General features: G+C 56.7%; 1 protein-coding gene across 1 annotated transcript in view; it reads left to right on the plus strand.

Moving 5' to 3' along the window:
* Positions 1–5191, plus strand: part of DNAJB6 (DnaJ heat shock protein family (Hsp40) member B6) — an 80292-nt gene extending 75101 nt beyond the window's left edge. Inside the window, exon 10 of the mRNA XM_063668053.1 lies at positions 3768–5191. Within this exon, the coding sequence (XP_063524123.1) occupies positions 3768–3850 (83 nt within the window). The 3' untranslated portion in view covers positions 3851–5191. The remainder of the gene's footprint in view (positions 1–3767) is intronic.
* The last annotated feature ends 12971 nt before the right edge of the window (positions 5192–18162 follow it).

The following is an 18162-nucleotide window of genomic DNA, read 5'->3' on the forward strand; positions in this document are numbered from 1 at the left end:
TCCGAACAACTGTACATGCTTACAGACAAGGGCACGTGCTGGTGTGGGAGTGACAAAGTCACACGGGTGCAGACCCCTTAGCTCCAGCCTGCTGGGTGTTCTGACGCGTGGACTTTGTAGCGATAACACAGGCTCCTGAGTCAGGATACTGGTTTGCTGCATTTCTGCGTCACTGAAGGTCTCGCTTTCCCCAAAGCCCCTTGTCACAGAAAACCCATGACTCTTGGCCAGGCCTCTGGGTGCCTCGAAGATCCCACTATCATCTTTTTGCGGGATTTGCAGTCCTGGGCAAGGTTCCTGTAAAAGGAATACAGTGAGGAGACCAGCCATCTGGCAGTATTGATGGCCCCCGCTTTGGCCTCCAGCCGTCTGACTGGTCCCCGAATCAAGCAGGTCCTATCGGAGCTCCTAGGAGTGAGTGAGCTTCCACTCACGGAGTCACAGCCTGGTGTGCAGCCCCCAGGCCTGGGCAGTTCTAGGGTATGGTTTTTCTTAGGCTGGAAATGAGCTCTCACTTGAGATGCACCCCTCAAAATACTGAACATACTGCTTCTGTGAGAATTTCCCCTCCTTGTGTCTGGTGTGATTGACAACGGGTGCAGCCAGTGGAAGCAGGAATGTTGGGGAGCGCGGGGTGCAGGGGGTGTCCCTGTCCCAGTCAGTGGAGCGGCGGGTCGGCAGGGAGTGCCTGTCCCTGCTGCGCGGTGCAGGGTTCCCGTGGCTGGTATTTGCCGCTGTGTGGAGTCCTCAAACCCAGCGCTCGCCCTGCCTTCTTTCAGAGGACAGAGGCACCACCGGGGACCCACCGGATACTCACTCAGGCTTTGGAAAGGCCGAGTGATGTTTTGTGTTTGTGAATTCCACACTTACTGTAGGAATATCAAGAAGACATAACTGTTAAAAAAGGAAAAGTAAAATTACTGAACAGGAAAGAAAGAATAAAGCAGGTCCTTTATTTTTTTGGCTGAGGAAAGCAGCCTGCCCTGGAACGCTATAGAACGTCTCCCTTTTTGCAAAGCACAGCATGGAGCTCTCGGAACTGAAGATGGGAATCTAACCCTGCCCTCAGCTTTCAACAGCTCGAAGTTTCTTTTTAATGAAACTAATTTGTGTATTTATACTTAAGGGTTTTCAACGTTTCCAGAAGTTGTTTTCTATCAGGACAAGTTTTTAAGTAGTCGCTGGTGGGAGAGCGTGCCTCTGTGGACTGTGCCCGAGGCTGGCGGTCCCACGAAGGCCCAGAGCCCACGAGCCGGTGCCCAAGGCCATGTCTGTGATTTGCAGGAGGTTCAGGTGACAGGAAGGCCTGCTCTGTTTTTCTCACTTCAATTTTGGACTTTTTTTTTTTTTTTTTTTTTTTTTTGAGACAGTCTCGCTCTGTCACCCAGGCTGGAGTGCAGTGGTGTGATCTCGACTAACTGCAACCTCCGCCTCAAGGATTCCAGTGATTTTCCTGCCTCGGCTCCTGAGTGGCTGGAACTACAGGCGCTTGCCACCACGTCTGGCTCATTTTTGTATTTTTAGTAGAGATGTGGTTTCTCCATGTTGGACTGGCTGGTCTCGAACTCCTGATCTCAGGTGATCCCCCCCGCTTCAGCCTCCCAAAGTGCTGGGATTACAGGCATGAGCCACTGCGCCCAGCAATATTGGAGTCTTGAAGAACACTGGAAAGTGGTTTCCTTGTAGCGGACCGCCCCTCCCCCACCATCCCGGCAGCCCCAGGGCGGGTGAGGGTGACTGCAGTGTGGTCACCTCAGGCTTTCAGTCCTTAACTCATAAAGGACCAGCGGCAGTAGTTGCTTTAAAGGAGCTCCATTACTCCCTTTGTTTTGGGGTCTTGGTAAAGTTTGCTTTGCTGAAGCAGAGGAACCGCAGGCGGTGCTGACCCCCGCCCCGCCCCCATCCCACAGGGTCCCTTGGGTCCCAGGGCCCGAGGATCCTCTGAGGGGCACAGCCTCCAAGAGCTGGCTCTGCCCAGGCCGCGCTCCACAGTCGGGGCGGCTCCCCGCATGCTGCTCGGGACGGGGATCTCCTGGCTTCCTCCCGCTTCCTTTCCTCTGCGTTTTCCGCAGAGCCGCCTCCCTGCTTTGGAAGCAGGTACTCAGCGGCCTCTGCAGCCGCCAGCGGCACACAGGCCTCTCTGTTCTTTCTTTCTTTCTGTAACCGTAACTTGAGGCACATTTCCTAAACATGCAGCATGGAACACTTGGCGGTTCACAGAATGCGCATCTTGTGCTGCCCCCGTAGGGCTCTTAGGACGCGCTCCGCTAGCAAGGAAGGTGGCAGCCTCCACTGTGCATGGGTCACAGGCGAGCGTGGTGTGGTGTGGTTGTGGGTGGGGTGTGGACTGGATCTGCAGACTTGTCCCTCTCTCGTGGAGAGCTGTCGGGGTCCAGGCAGTGCTCAGTGGTGAGAGCTACAGCACATTTGAAAGTCCACATGTGTTTGCCCCACTGTGGTCCAGGACATGCGTGAGCCACACTCAGTGGACTTGCACCTGTGACATGTTGGTCAGCGTGGCGGCCGTCAGCTGGGCGTGGAATGCATCTGATTGGAGCCCGGCACCCGGCCCACCATGATTGTGATTCTCTGGGGCGAGTCCTGAGTGTGGGCAGGGCCTCAGGCCGCCGAGAGGGCTGTGAGCAGGCTCCTTCCTGTGAGGCAGGATACCACCATGTGAAGTTGTGTGGGTCTTCAGAGAGTTCTGGCAGGTCGAGGGCCTGTGCGTGTGGGACCCAGGCCTGCCCTGCCTGCTGCCAGCCATGTTCCCTGTGCCCAGTCATGTTGACAATTGTGGCCAAATTCAGCATCAGGCCTGTTTCCTGCACCCACGTTGGCACACACTGAGTTCAAGACAATTTCTGCAGAAATGAATCCAGAGGTGTTTATTTCTGGCACGTTGGATCAGATGTTCAGAGGGTGGGCGTCTTTCTCCGTGCACTTCAGCTGGATCAGTCAGTGTCAGCCATTGACTTTAGCAACAGGGAAATGAAAGACTTTCCTCAATAAGAAATGGGACTTTCTCACGCTGGATGGCACAGAGCCCGCAAACGTGAGGCCGGTCCACACCAAGGCTTTGCCTGCAGAAAGGCTGCACTGTGGACACCCTCCCCACAGGTGGGCACGCCTTTGCGCAGGCCCAGTGTGCGTTCTGAAGGAGAGCCCAGGGTGGGGTTCCGGCACTGAGGTGCAGCTGTGCCCAGGGTGGGCTTCTAGCTCTGCCGCCGGGCGGATCTCGGATAGGTCCCAGGGTGGGCTTGTAGCTCTGCCGCTGGGCAGAACTCGGGTAGGTGGGAGTCCTCAGGGTGAGCTTGTAGCTCTGCCGCTGGGCGGATCTCGGGTAGGTCCCAGGGAGGGCTTGTAGCTCTGCCGCTGGGCGGATCTCGGGTAGGTCCCAGGGTGGGCTTGTAGCTCTGCCGCTGGGCGGATCTCGGGTAGGTCCCAGGGTGGGCTTGTAGCTCTGCCGCTGGGCGGATCTCGGGTAGGTCCCAGGGTGGGCTTGTAGCTCTGCCGCTGGGCGGATCTCGGGTAGGTGGGCGTCCTCACTTCTCTGCAGGGCGGTGAAGCTCTCTGGGTAGTGTGAGCAGTTCTCAACGTGCACCTTGGAAAGTCAGCGCCCGTTTTGAGGTTTAGGTGTGGCTAAGATAGACGACTTCATTTTGTTGCTTTTTGTTCGTAACATGGGGAGATATTTAGAAAACATGTTTGGCTCTTGCTGGGGAAGCAGTGCTGTTCCGCACAGTGTTTTACAAGCCGTGTTTCCTTAGGATTGAAAGAAGGTGGCAAGAGGAAGAAGCAGAAGCAGAGAGAGGAGTCGAAGAAGAAGAAGTCAACCAAAGGCAATCACTAGACCGGACTTGAGGCACGCGGTGCACCCCCAGACGCTGGCGCTCCACCGTGCTCGGCATGCGGTCGTGCACACGCGCTAGGTAGCAGCGTCGGTCAGGACTGTCTCGAGGCCACACTCGCTCGGCAGGATTATGCGATCACGGATCAGTCAGAGCAGGGTCAGGAGACGGGGCTGACGGCACGGGTGGCGGGGATAGACGTTTGGGACGTGGCCGCGACTCTCTGCTTCTCTCCAGCTCTCAATCTGTAGCATTTTCCTCTAGTGCTTCCGGATCCTCTTCATTCTTTTCGGCTACTCAACCACTCCGCATGCTGCTGGAATATTTCTAGCTTTAGAAGTACAGTAGGGCGCAGATGGCTAACTGAGTAACATTCATGAAATGAGGCTTTCTGTGGCGGCGTAGTGTTTGGAATTAGAAGGTGATTCAGTAGAGTGTAACTTAGAGAATATTGCAAGTGACACATTGAATCCTGCCCATCAGGGCAGCTTTTCCTCCGAGCAATTCGGCCACACGAATAGAAGGCTGTCGTGAATCACATCACATGGAAAATCATTCCTTCTGTTTACTCTTTTAATTTTCATCCTCTGCAGGTAGTGCAAATTCAACTTCAAATATGGTGTAGGTTTTGCTAGATTCCATATTTTTTCCTTGGATTTTTGCTAATTATTTTTAGCAAAAAATTTTTGCTTAGCGGCACCCTCCCTAGTGTCCATGGGTTAGGGCCGTGCTGGGGAAAACGGGCCCGTATTTACACACGTGCAAAACACCCAGAGACGGCACAAGGAGGTTGAACTAATGTTTCAGTTCGCGAACACTGACTCCTTACGAAAGTCACTTCGTTCTAACTAGATGTGCCCACTTCTGGTCATTATTTCGTTTGCATGATGTATTGCTTCTTCACGTTTTGTTTTTATTGAGCACATAGTAGAATTCCAGGGCTGCCTTTACTTCTTCCCTGCACGCCCCCTCCCAGTGACTTTCCTTCCCTTTCACATGAGGATCTGCTGTTCATGTTGCTTTCTCCTTTGTCCTCTTGGACTTGAGGGCATTGTGAAAAGCTTTGCTGTGATTTAAAAATGCCAGCAATTTTAATCTAGTAGTGTTGAAGCCGGGAATTTTTTGGCGCAATCCATATAGCAGTGACCCAGGCTTGGGAGCCAGAAACAAGTGTGACCTGTTATTTTATTTAACACAACTGTTGCCAAAGAGTTGGCTTTGTTTATTTGGTTTTGGTGGGGAGAGGAGTGGTATTTGATGCTTTCTGTGGACAATGTAACCCTAAACACATCATGTATTTTAAGTGCCACCTGCATAAATAAAACATAAGCATATTGAATGCAGCTCGCCTGCCGTCCTTTGTAAGCGCCAGTAAGTTGCACTGTTAAGACTGATTAAAAATAAAAGCAATTCTTCGACATTACAATTATGAAGGATAAAGTGTTTTGCAGGCAGAAGCCTTGCTTCTGAAATGCGTCACTGTAAGGTGAAAACATGACTTTAAAGCTAACATCCCCGGCTGGGCAAAGCGACTCACGCCTGTAATCCCAGCACTTTGGGAGGCCAAGGTGAGCAGATCACCTGAGGTCAGGAGTTCAAGACTAGCCTGGCCAACATGGTGAAACCCCATCTCTACTAAAAATACAAAAAATTAGCCGGGTGTGGTGGCGGGCACCTATAATCCCAGCTACTTGGGAGGCTGAGGCAGGAGAATTTCTTGAACCAGGGAGGCGGAGCTTGCAGTAAGCCGAGATCGCACCACTGCACTCTAGCCTGGGAGACAGAGCGAGACTCCGTCTCAAAAAAAAAAAAAAAAAAAAAAGGCCAGGCACGGTGGCTCACACCTGCAATCCTAGCACTTTGGGAGGCCGAGGCGGGCAGATCATGAGGTCAGGAGATCGAGACCATCCTGGCTAACACGGTGAAACCCCGTCTCTACTAAAAAATACAAAAAATTAGCCGGGTGTGGTGGCGGGCGCCTGCAGTCCCAGCTCCTCGGGAGGCTGAGGCAGAATGGCATGAACCTGGGAGGCAGAGCTTGCAGTGAGTCCAGATTGCATTACTGCACTCCAGCCTGGGAGAGAGAGAGCGAGACCCCGTCTCAAAAAAAAAAAAAAAAAAAAAAAAAAAAAAAACCACCAACAACAAAAAACTTAACACCCCAACGCACAGATGAGGTGGAAACTGCCTCTTACGAGGTGGAACGCACACACGAGGTGGAAACTCCTGCAGCCTTCACAGGAGACATTGAGGGCCCCGAGAGGAAAACCTCATCGACTCACCCTGGCTCTGCTGGCGACCAAGACGGGGCCAGGCATGCGCTCAGTGCTGACGTCCTGGCGTCCGGCCTTCCGGTGCAGTAAGTTGCCTTGCGGGCCGGGGTTGGGGGTGTTTTTAAAACAAGATTAGTCCTTCTCAACTGCTCAGATCCCAGAATCTGCTGCTGAGATTGTGGCCAGGGAGGCAGGTGGTTCGACACGTTTAGAGGTGACTGTTGTGCCCTCAGCCCTGCCCAGTTGACCCTCAGGGCGTCCCAGGAGCGTGGCCGGGCAGTCTCAGCAGGGACACAGCTAGGGAATGTGGACAGAGCCTCGAGCGCCTTCCAGACAAGCCAGGCCACACACAAGACAGGCTCTCAACAAAGCGGCCAGAGCCCCGTCTTCACACGGCGTGGCTGCTGGGTCAGCTCATGTCACAGGTGGGTCCTCCTGTCGCTGAGAGGGAGAGACCCCGACCCCAGGAGAAGGAGGGAGCTGGTGTCCATGGAGCCCGGCAGGTGCATGGCCAGCAGGTAGGTATCTGCTTCTCAGGTGAGGAGGGGTATTGGGGTCTACCCGACCCCTGTGCCCAGTGCCCCATCCCCCTAGGGCGTGTTCAGGAGTGCCATTGTGCAGACAGAGCCTGCGGCTGCTTATGCCAGCATCTGCTGAGGGGGTGGAGAGGGAGCCCGGCCCCTGGGTGTGCTCAGCAGCTGCTGAGATGATGGTAAGGGGCAGTGTGGCACCTGTCGTCGTCACCTTTGTGACGTCCCAAGCACTGGGGGGCCCTTCGGGGGGTGGAGAAGGCAGTGAGGTGCTGGTGGGTGGGAGGCAGGGGGCTGTGGACAGTGTGGCAGGGACTGCAGTTGTGGGACTGGAGTGGGGAGTCCTGGGGGTGTCAGGACCACAGTGGGGCTTCTTGGCCACCCCACTGCCAACCCCAGGGCCACCCTGTACGCCGTTCACTTTTGTCAGGGGCACGAAGGGCTGCAGAACCCACTTTCCGTAAGTAAATACATTTAAACATCCTGAAACGTTCACACCCTAACCCTAACCTGGGGTCCCATGTGCCTTCCCTCATGTGGGTTGCACAGCTGGAGACAGAATCAGAACCAGGACATGGCGCCGTCACCAGGGAGAGCTCTCTGCTCTTTTGTTCATAGGCCTGGAAAAGTGGGACCATGAGGTGAATAACCACACCTGTGTTTAACACATTTTGTTTTGTTTTTGTTTGTTTGTTTTTTTGCAATGGAGTCTCACTCTGTCACCTAGGCGGGAAAGCTGTGGCACCGTTATTACACCTCAGAAAATTAGTAATTCCCCCATGCCAGCTACTTCTCAGTCCATTTTCAGAAACTATTTACTTTTATTCTTTTCTTTTTTGAGGCAGAGGCTCGCTTTGGCACCCAGGCTGGAGTGCAGTGGTTCAATCATAGCACACTGTACCTTGATCTCCTGGGCTCAAGCGATCCTCCCACCTCAGCCTCCCAAGATGCTGGGGCTACAGATGTGCCACCATGCCTGGCTAATTTTTACATTTTTTATAGAGACAGGATTTCACCATATCATCCAGGCTGGTCTCAAACTCCTGGGCTTAAGCAATCTGCCTGCCTCAGCCTCCCAAAGTATTGAGATTACAGGCGTGAGCCACTGTGCCTGGCCCATAATTTTTTTGTTTGTTTTTGTTTTTTTGCAGGAGACTGGAGTTTTATTGTTACTCAAATCAGTATCCCCGGCCTGTAGTGTTTTTAAACTAGGCTTCAGTCAAGACTACATATTGCATTTAGTTGTCATGTGTATTAGGTCTCTGTATGCTTTTACCTCTTATTATGAAAAATCTTAATGTCCAAATTATGTGTTTGGAACAGGTAACTAGAAATGAATCCCTCTCCCCGGCCCAGAGGTGCACAGTGCCCGCCCCTCTTGTGTATCTGCACCCCCTCCCCATCATGTTTTTTTGTTTTGAGACAGAGTCTTGCTCTATTGCCCAGGCTGGAGTGCAGTGGTGTGATTCGGCTCACTGCACCTTCTGCCTCCTGGGTTCAAGCGATTCTCCTGCCTCAGCCTCCGGAGTAGTGGGGACTACAGGCGCCCGCCACCATGCCCGGCTAATTTTTGTATCTTTAGTAGAGACGGGGGTTTCACCATATTGGCCAGGCTGGTCTCGAACTCCTGACCTCAAGTGATCCACCTGCCTCGGCCTCCCAAAGTGCTGGGATTACAGGCGTGAGCCATTGCGCCCAGCCCCCATCATGTTTTGAAGTAAGTCCTGGGCTACGCATGACTTCATCTGTCAATATCTGACCTGTCTTTCCTCCAAATTTCTTAGCTGGAATTCTTCTGTAAAGATGGATTTTCCCTTATCCACTGCTTGGGTCCCAGAAGTACAGTTTCTGCTTCAAAAGGCCCGGCACATTCTTGTTTTTCCCGAGTCCCAGCGTCTAGAGCCACTGGCTGGCTCCCTGGCTCCTCCGAGGACCCCGAGGTGACCAGCGGCTCTGTTAGTTCCATCGTGAGCCCACAAGCTGTGATTGCGCTTGTGGTGTTCCACGGTTGAGGCCGTTGCCCTTGGAAGCTCGGATGGTCACATCTTGGGGCAATAGACTCCTCGGTGCCTGCAGTTCGTGCTGACCCTCAGGGCCTCGGCTGCTTCGGGTCCTGCCTGGAGATGCCCGAGGCTGCCTCTGTGGATGGAGGGAGAGAGTATTTTTTAAAGAGAAAATTCATATTAGGATATATAATATAAAGGATTTATATTAATATTTCCAGTTCAAATTTAGGATTACAGGGTTTTCACTATTTGGATTTTATATCAGATTTTTTCTTTTACTCTGAGAATTTGAATTCTTTTTTTTTTTTTTTTTTTTTGAGATGGTCTCACTCTGTCACCCAGGCCGGAGTGCAGTGGCGTGATCTCGGCTCACTGCAACCTCCAGCTCCCGGGTTCTAGTGATGCTTCTGCCTCAGCCTCCCGAGTAGTTGGGATTACAAGTGCCCACCACCACGCCCGGCTCATTTTAGTGTTTTTAGTACAGATGGGATTTTACCATATCAGCCAGGCTGGTCTCAAACTCCTGGTCTTAGGTGATCCACCCGCCTCGGCCTCCCACAGTGCTGGAATTACAGGCGTGAGCCCACCACATCCAGCCAGATTTTTAGTTCTTAATACATAACGTAGTTACTTACTTGACATAGAAAATTTGATATATAGAAAATAATAATAATTTAAAAATTTTAAAAATATTTAAAAAATTCAGAGCTCTTCGATCCTTTTTCTTTCTTTCTTTCTTTCTTTTTTTTTTTTTTGAGACAGAGTCTCACTCTGTCGCCCAGGCTAAAGTGCAGTGGCGCGATCTCGGCTCACTGCAACCTCCGTCTCCCAGTTCAAGTGATTCTCCTGTCTTAGCCTCCCAAGTAGCTGGGATTACAGGCATGCACCACCACGCCCGGCTAATTTTTGTGTTTTTAGTAGAGACGGAGTTTTGCCACGTTGGCCAGGCTGGTCTCGAACTCCTGACCTCAGGTGATCCACCCGCCTCGGCCTTCCAGTGCTGGGATCATAGGCGTGAGCCCCCGCGCCCGGCCCCATGGTTTTTCTCAGGACATGACACTGGGATGCGTAAATCTTGAGATAATCCCTCTTGGTGTGGCTAAGCCAACAACCCCATAGACCCTTAGCTTCATTTATTTCCTTTTACTTTCAACGTCTAGGATTTAAGAAATGTTTGCTGTAAACATGTGCATGGTTCCAAAGCAAAATTCACAAGTCGCCCTCAGGGGAGTCCGAACAGGCTTTCATTTCCGTTTGTTTTTTTCCATTTCAATACATTAAAAATAAACAAAAGTTACTTTTATTTATAACTTAATTACATAATATTTAAATAAACATGAAGCGATCCTTCACTCCCGCCTTTGCTTTTCCTTCCTGGGCGTCTGGAGGGCCGTGCGCCTCACCGGCAGAGCTGCTGCATTGCGGACCTGCCCCTGCCCTCCCCGAGTTGCTCACCTGGATCCTCTGCCCCCTGTGCTCCTGAGAGGCTTCGGGCCTGGGGGCCGGAGGACCTGCAGTCACACATCTCGGCCCAGCACAACCCGTGCGTGGGGCAGGAGATGCGGGCACCTCCTCCTGTGTGGCGGAGCCCCGTGTGTACCTGGCGGTCCTGCCGGAGACGCTGAGCGCAGTCACCGTAGGGGTGCTGGGGCCATGCTCCTCCGGGGTGCAGAGGGTCTCTCGCCTCTGCGCTGGCCCTTCCACTCTCGGAGACTGGTAGCTCGTTCATCTCCCGCTGCCTTGCTATGCAGCGGCATCTGGGGTCTGGAGTACCATTCGTGAGTGGCTGCAGAACGCCCGCCTCCTCATCCTGTTACTCATCCTGCCTTTATCAGCTTGCTCTCTTCTGAAAAGAATCCTTCCCGAGTTGAGCACAGTGGCGCACGCCTGTCATCCCAGCACTTCGGGAGGCTGAGGCAGGAGGATCCCTTGAGCCCAGGAGTTCCAGACCCGCCTGGGCAACTGAGTGAGACCCTGTCTCTACAAAAAAACAAAAAAGTTAGCCGGGTGTGGTGGCACATGCCTGTAGCCCCAGCTACTGGGAGGCTGAGGTGGGAGGATCACGTACACCCAGCCGTGATCATGACACTGCTCCAGCCTGGGCAACAGGGTGAGACCCTATCTGAAAAAAAGTCTTCCCTTATTGACTGGGCATTTGGTTGTACTGAAATGCACCTTCTACCCCAGATCAAAAGTATTAATTAACTGGAGTACATTGAGGGCCAAGCCCCAAGAGAAAGCCACACCACCAGGGAGCAGTCGAAGGAGCAGGTCACTGTCCGCTCGGAGAAGAGGCACTCACTTTATTAACTTTAAATATTTTATTCCTAAATTTTGGAAGTAAAATCAACATACAGGGAATACATGATCATTGGTAGAAAAATCAGAAATGCAGATACGAAAACAAAGAAATGATCCCTGCCACCTGGAGACCTTGTCTTGGTGGACACACAGCAGTCTGTGCTTTACCCAACGATATGCTGGGAAAGACTTCGCATCAGGAAACAGAGACCTCCATGAATATTTTCGTGGCACAGAATTGCTTTGTACCCAGATGAATTTATCATAGCCAAGTGCCGCTCTCACTCCTGCGGGCTGACTTCCTGTGGGCGGAAATCCTGTTGTCTTTATTTTTTTGCTGCTTCTGGGGAGGAGGTTCTTGTTCCTACAGGGTCCTACAGGGTCCCTTCCTGGACTTGTCTGTTGTCTTTGGGGCGGATTCCCCTACAGGGTCCCTTCCTGGACTTGTCTGTTGTCTTTGGGGCGGATTCCCAGAAGTGGGATGGCCAGATCAAAGGTCAGATGAGCGCTCATCCCTGCGAGCTTCTACCCACCCGCACGCCTCCCCCTGCCTGCCCTGCTCCTTAAGAGGGGCCCTGCCCTCCGTCCCTCAGACTCCCACACTCTGCAGGGGGTTGGTCGGGGCAGCTCCACTGCAGCCCACACCGGCTGTGGACAGAGCAGGGTGCCTGGAAGGCGTCCCTAGATTCATATTTTAGAGGTTTCTGACAGTTTTTTTATTTGGCAAAACAGTTTTCTATTGCATCTGGAACCCTCCCAGGTGAGCCCTTCGGTTACACTGAGGAAGGGCCACAATCATGGTTCTGGGCAAGCGAGGCGTGGACATGGCCTGGCGCCGGTGGGAGGCCTCAGCTGTGTGGGGGCCCTGTGTGTCCTGACGAGGCCACTCACGCGGCTGCAGGGCTGTTGGGCATCTCAGAGGGTGAGGGCGCCAAGGGGCTGGGCTCCAGACACTGTCCTGGCACGCACACGTGGGGAGAGTTGGGCTGGGTGAGCACCTGTGGGATTCCGGGAGGTTATTTGGGGATGGGAGCACCCCGGGAAAGATGGACTTCCTGCGTTTGGGTGCCTTGGGCCCCTCATCGCTGGGATTTGAGTGTTCCCGGCGAGGTGCTGCTGCTGTTCTGTGCCCAGGCCTGGGGGTGGTGACACCCCGGGGACTCCTCAAGAGCAGGCCCTCGCCGTTCCTGGGCGGTCCTGGGTTTCTCCCGTGCTCACTTCGTTTCTTCTCAGGAGAGGACAGAGCGGGGTACCGCATATAAGGTGCTGACCGCTGGATGACACAGGAGGAGCCTTGCTTCGGGGCGCTGCCACTGTCACTGCTGTGCTGTGTAGGTGCAAATCCCAGGGCCAGAACCCCCCAGCCAGGGGAGGTGCAGCCCAGCCTACCATTCACCTGGGCAGGAAGCAGGCAGGGACCAGGGCTGCCTCCCAGAGCCGGGCAGGTGGTGCCTGGTTTACAAAACCCAAATTCAGGGACAAGAGAGACCTGACCTGCAGCTTCAGATCCACACCTAGGCCGGGAGAAGTGGCTCGTGCCTGTCATCCCAGCACTGCGGGAGGATCCCCTGAGACCAGGAGTTCGAGGCTGCAGTGAGTCTCACCCGTGCCACTGCACTCCAGTGTGGGAAACACCGTGAGCCTTGTCTCTAAAACAAACAAACAAACAAAGATCCACACTGATGCCTGTTCTCCACTTCTCTCCACAATGCTGCCTCCTAATGAGGCGGGTATCTGGGTCCATCCCAGGAACCCCGAGGCTGGAGGCCAAGGGGAGTGTCAGCAAACCTGAGGCCTTTCGTCTTGGAGGGTGGAGGGAAGAGCCTGAGGTAGACGTACGCACAGTGGGACCCCAGGTCAGCAGTCTGTCCTGAGACCCTGCCCTGAGCTGGGGGAGGGTGCACCTGGGTTCCACCCTTACCTGAGTGCCCCGAGCTCAGGCTCCACCCATACAGGGGCAGTGCTCACCCAGCCACCCCGGGACCCTCTCTACCCTAGACTGGCCCAAGCACCTGCTGGCCCATGGCAGGGGGAGGCAGTGAAGGGCAGTGGGCTTTGCAGAGAAGAGGGGTGAAGGCCACCCCTGTTGCCTGTGAAGTAGACTCAGGAGCATGGAGCCCCCCTTGAGCCCAGAGGGCCCTAGCTGACTGGCACGTGGGTCCCAGGCAGCCCAGTTAGTACTGTGCCCGCCTCTGCTGTGGGGTCCAGCCTGCTTCGCCCCTAGGCGTCCCTCGAGGGTGCTGCAGGGAGAGCCCGGCTGGCAGGTGACTTCCGGACACCCAGACCTGCAGAGCCCCGGCCCCTCCACCCGCTTGCTTGGGAGCAGCACATGGCGTCTGCCACTCTCCTGCCTCTGCCCTCTCCCTGGGAGGTTCTCTCTCCCTGTTCCCAGCCACTGTGCTCCCTGCGCTCACATGGATCAGGCAGGAAGCAGAGGCAGAGGGCAGAGGGCAGAGGGCTCCCCACTCTCGGGCCCCGCCTGGGTGCAGTGTCCAGGGCAGAGGGCTTCCCCGTCTGGGCCCTGCCTGGGTGCAGTGTCCCGGGGCCTGTCCACAGACGCTGTGGGGCCAGGGCTTCCCAGGGCTGCTCCTGTCTGGTGGACAGAGATGGGGGCATGGGTGGCGCCCAGGTGAGGGTAGGTTGGGCTGGGTGAGTGCCGGCTCACTTTCCCCTTTCTTTTTCGTAATAATACTTTTTTTCCTTCTTATTTTGGGGAATATATAGGCTACGATGAGGCTCAATTCAGCCGGATGTTTGTGCTCGCGTGCTCACAGCGGCACTGGCCACGGCAGCTGGGGAGGGAGTGGATCCTGTGTGCGGGTGGAGAGATGGACGTGCTCCCTGCGCAGTGGGACTGCGTTCAGCCCTCTAGAGGATGGGCTCTGATGTGCTGCCCATGGACCCGCCCTGTGGACACGGTGAGACCCGCCCTGTGGACACGGTGAGACCCGCCCTGTGGACACGGTGACACCCGCCCTGTGGACACTGTGAGACCCGCCCTGCGGACACAGTGAGACCCGCCCTGTGGACACTGAGACCCGCCCTGTGGACACTGTGAGACCCGCCCTGTGGACACTGAGACCCGCCCTGCGGACACGGTGAGACCCGCCCTGCGGACACGGTGAGACCCGCCCTGCGGACACTGAGACCCGCCCTGCGGACACGGTGAGACCCGCCCTGCGGACACGGTGACACCCGCCCTGCGGACACGGTGAGACCCGCCCTGCGGACACGGTGAGACCCGCCCTGCGGACACTGTGACACCCGCCCTGTGGACACTGACACCCGCCCTGTGGACACTGACACCCGCCCTGTGGACACTGTGACACCCGCCCTGTGGACACTGACACCCGCCCTGTGGACACTGACACCCGCCCTGTGGACACTGTGACACCCGCCCTGTGGACACTGACACCCGCCCTGTGGACACTGTGACACCCGCCCTGTGGACACTGACACCCGCCCTGTGGACACTGACACCCGCCCTGTGGACACTGTGACACCCGCCCTGTGGACACTGACACCCGCCCTGTGGACACTGAGACCCGCCCTGCGGACACGGTGAGACCCGCCCTGCGGACACGGTGAGACCCGCCCTGCGGACACTGAGACCCGCCCTGCGGACACGGTGAGACCCGCCCTGCGGACACGGTGACACCCGCCCTGTGGACACTGACACCCGCCCTGTGGACACTGTGACACCCGCCCTGTGGACACTGTGACACCCGCCCTGTGGACACTGTGACACCCGCCCTGTGGACACTGACACCCGCCCTGTGGACACTGACACCCGCCCTGTGGACACTGTGACACCCGCCCTGTGGACACTGACACCCGCCCTGTGGACACTGTGACACCCGCCCTGTGGACACTGTGACACCCGCCCTGTGGACACTGACACCCGCCCTGTGGACACTGACACCCGCCCTGTGGACACTGTGACACCCGCCCTGTGGACACTGACACCCGCCCTGTGGACACTGTGACACCCGCCCTGTGGACACTGACACCCGCCCTGTGGACACTGAGACCCGCCCTGCGGACACGGTGAGACCCGCCCTGCGGACACGGTGAGACCCGCCCTGCGGACACTGAGACCCGCCCTGTGGACACTGAGACCCGCCCTGCGGACACGGTGAGACCCGCCCTGCGGACACGGTGAGACCCGCCCTGCGGACACTGAGACCCGCCCTGCGGACACGGTGACACCCGCCCTGCGGACACGGTGACACCCGCCCTGCGGACACTGTGACACCCGCCCTGTGGACACTGAGACCCGCCCTGCGGACACGGTGAGACCCGCCCTGCGGACATGGTGACACCCGCCCTGCGGACACTGAGACCCGCCCTGCGGACACGGTGAGACCCGCCCTGCGGACACGGTGACACCCGCCCTGCGGACACGGTGAGACCCGCCCTGCGGACACGGTGAGACCCGCCCTGCGGACACTGTGACACCCGCCCTGTGGACACTGACACCCGCCCTCCGGACATGGTGAGACCCGCCCTGTGGACACTGTGACACCCGCCCTGTGGACACTGACACCCGCCCTGTGGACACTGTGACACCCGCCCTGTGGACACTGAGACCCGCCCTGCGGACACGGTGAGACCCGCCCTGCGGACACGGTGAGACCCGCCCTGCGGACACTGAGACCCGCCCTGCGGACACGGTGAGACCCGCCCTGTGGACATGGTGAGACCCGCTGGTCAGGAAAGGATGAGCACTGTGTCCTTGCACTCACAGGGAGTCCCACGGCCGTCAGATTCCTAGAGGCAGAAAGTAGAACGGGGGGTGCCAGGGGTTGGGGAGGGCTGGGGAGTTGGTTTACTGGGGACAGAGTTTCAGTTTAGGGAATGGGAAGTTCTGGAGATGCATGATGGTGACGGACACCAAGCAGCTCTTCACGCCATGGAACTAACTGTGCACTTAGGAATGGGGAAAATGGTACATTTCCTGTTACATGTATTTTACCACAATACAAAATTATTAAAAAATAAAAAGATGAGGCTTAGCCGAGAGTTGTGTAACTAACAGCCCCCAGACAGAGCAATGGACAACAGAACTGAGAGTGCAGCGACAGGCTCCCGTCGCCTCCTCCGTGGGTGGGAGCCCAGTGCCCGTCTGGCTGCCCACGGCCCGCCCCTCCATGCTGCTCCCCTGGGCACGACCTCCACCGCCTCTGGGTTCCTTCACCTCCGGGTTCTCCTGACCAAGAACGTTGAGGCCTCAGGCAGTGGTCAAGGTTGGCCCGAGAGGAGGAGGCAGGTGGTGGGGACGAACCTCTCTGTAGGGAAGGGGCCCAGGAGCTGCCTTGACACCTGGCAGCCCCCTCCCAGCTGGCAGCGAGCAGGGACAGGGAGGCCAGGTCGGTCACCTGGAGCAGACGGACATGGCCCAAGGACATGGCTGGGGAAGGAGGGAGAGCGAGGTGGGGCACCTGGCTGGCAGTGGGGACCGGCCTTCGTCCCTCAGGGCCCATCAAGGGCAGAGCTTCCTGGATGTCGTGGGAAGGATGGTGGCATGGCCTGGACCTCGTAGGGGCAGCACAGGTCCCAGGAGTCTGGTACTGAGCTGGGCAGCCCCCGCCAGAAGCCGAGCTGGGGCGCAGTCTTGGAAGCGAGTGTGTGGGTTCCCCCCTGCCTGGCTCCGAGGCCGCCCCTTCCCTCCTGTGACTGGACGAGCTCCCAGGGGTCCTCTTGCCTTCACGTCTGCACTGGCTTCCATGACTGGTGCCTAGCGACCAGGTCGCGCAGTGGCAGATGGGGGGCTGGGGTGGCCGTGAGGTCCCTGGGCCCCCGCCACCCTCGTTCCCGGGCCCGGCAGGGATATATCTCCCTGGGGCTCCCACAGTCATGCAGGCAGTCATGGGGGGCTCACACAGGATGGGGGTGCAGAGCTGGCCGGCGCACTCCAGGGCTCCCTGTGGCTCGCGGGCGCTGGGCCGCCTCACTGCGCATCTCGAGCTTGCTGATGGGGGTCTCCGGGGGAATGTACCACTTCCCCTGGCCTGCCTCCTCCCTGCAAAAGGCCAGATCTTGCCTTGTGTGGCTTTTATTTGAGTAAATAACTATCATAATGGAGGATTTTAAGAAGTGTTTTGACCCAGATTCAAACCTGCAGTGGAAAACACGTTTTTTTTTTTTTAGACAGTCTCTCTGTCACCCAGGCTGGAGTGCAGTTGCGCGATCTCAGCTCACTGCAAACTCCGCCTCCCAGGTTCAAGCTATTCTCATGTCTCAGCCTCCTGAGTAGCTGGGACTACAGACATGCATCACCACGCCCAACTAATTTTTGTATTTTTAGTAGAGACAGGGTTTCACCGTGTTGGCCAGGCTGGTCTTGAATTCCTGACCTCAAGTGATCCACCTGCCTTGGTCTCCTAAATTGCTGGGATTACAGGTGTGAGCCACTGCACCCGGCTGGAAAACACACCTTTAAAAAATCGAGTCATCCTTTCCCTCCAGAGAAGCCGCCATGTGTGGTGCAGTTTGCTTTGGGGACCCGCCTGGGTGGACCTGTCCCGGATCTCCATCAGGGTCTGCCCGTGAATTACCTGGCATCTCTGCCGAGGCCTGGGGTGCTCCTGACTGGCTCCCTGCCAGGGGAGGAGGCCTGGGGACCCCCGGGGGCTGCTGAGGTGAGGGGGGCCCAGGACCCGGCTGAGCAGAGTGAATGGTCAGGGTCCAGCCTGGGCACAGAGGCCTGGGTGTTCACATCAGGGGCTGTGGGAGGGGTGTCCCCAGCAGAGGGAGGAGGGACGAAGGGGTCATCCCAGAACCCTGGGCTCACCACAGGGGGCATGGGGCTGGAGGGACCCTGTGAGGGGAGCTGTGAGGGGCCGGTGGCTATGCTGGGGACTGACCTGCAGTTGAGGAGGGAGGAGGGGCAAAGCACGGTGCCACCCAGGGCAGGACAGGGCCCAGGTGCCCATCAGCCTCCATGGCACAGGATGGCCTGGGAGCCGTGTGGGAGCCTCGTGGGAGCTGGGATGTGGCGGCTGTGACCCGCATGGAGTCAGGGCCAGGCTCCTGCACCCCTGGGGAGTGGGCGCCCAGAGGGGCTACGGTGCTGGGGTGGGCTATCCTGGGAGGACGGCGTCAGTGGCTGTGGCTGGGAGTGAGGGAGGGGCTGGAGGGGCTCCCTCTCTGCACCTCTGCTGTCTGTGTGAGGTGCCGGCTCCACTGAAGCCCATAGACTTCT

This window comes from Pongo pygmaeus, chromosome 6 (assembly GCF_028885625.2).
Source record: "Pongo pygmaeus isolate AG05252 chromosome 6, NHGRI_mPonPyg2-v2.0_pri, whole genome shotgun sequence".
Taxonomy (NCBI): Eukaryota; Metazoa; Chordata; class Mammalia; order Primates; family Hominidae; genus Pongo; species Pongo pygmaeus.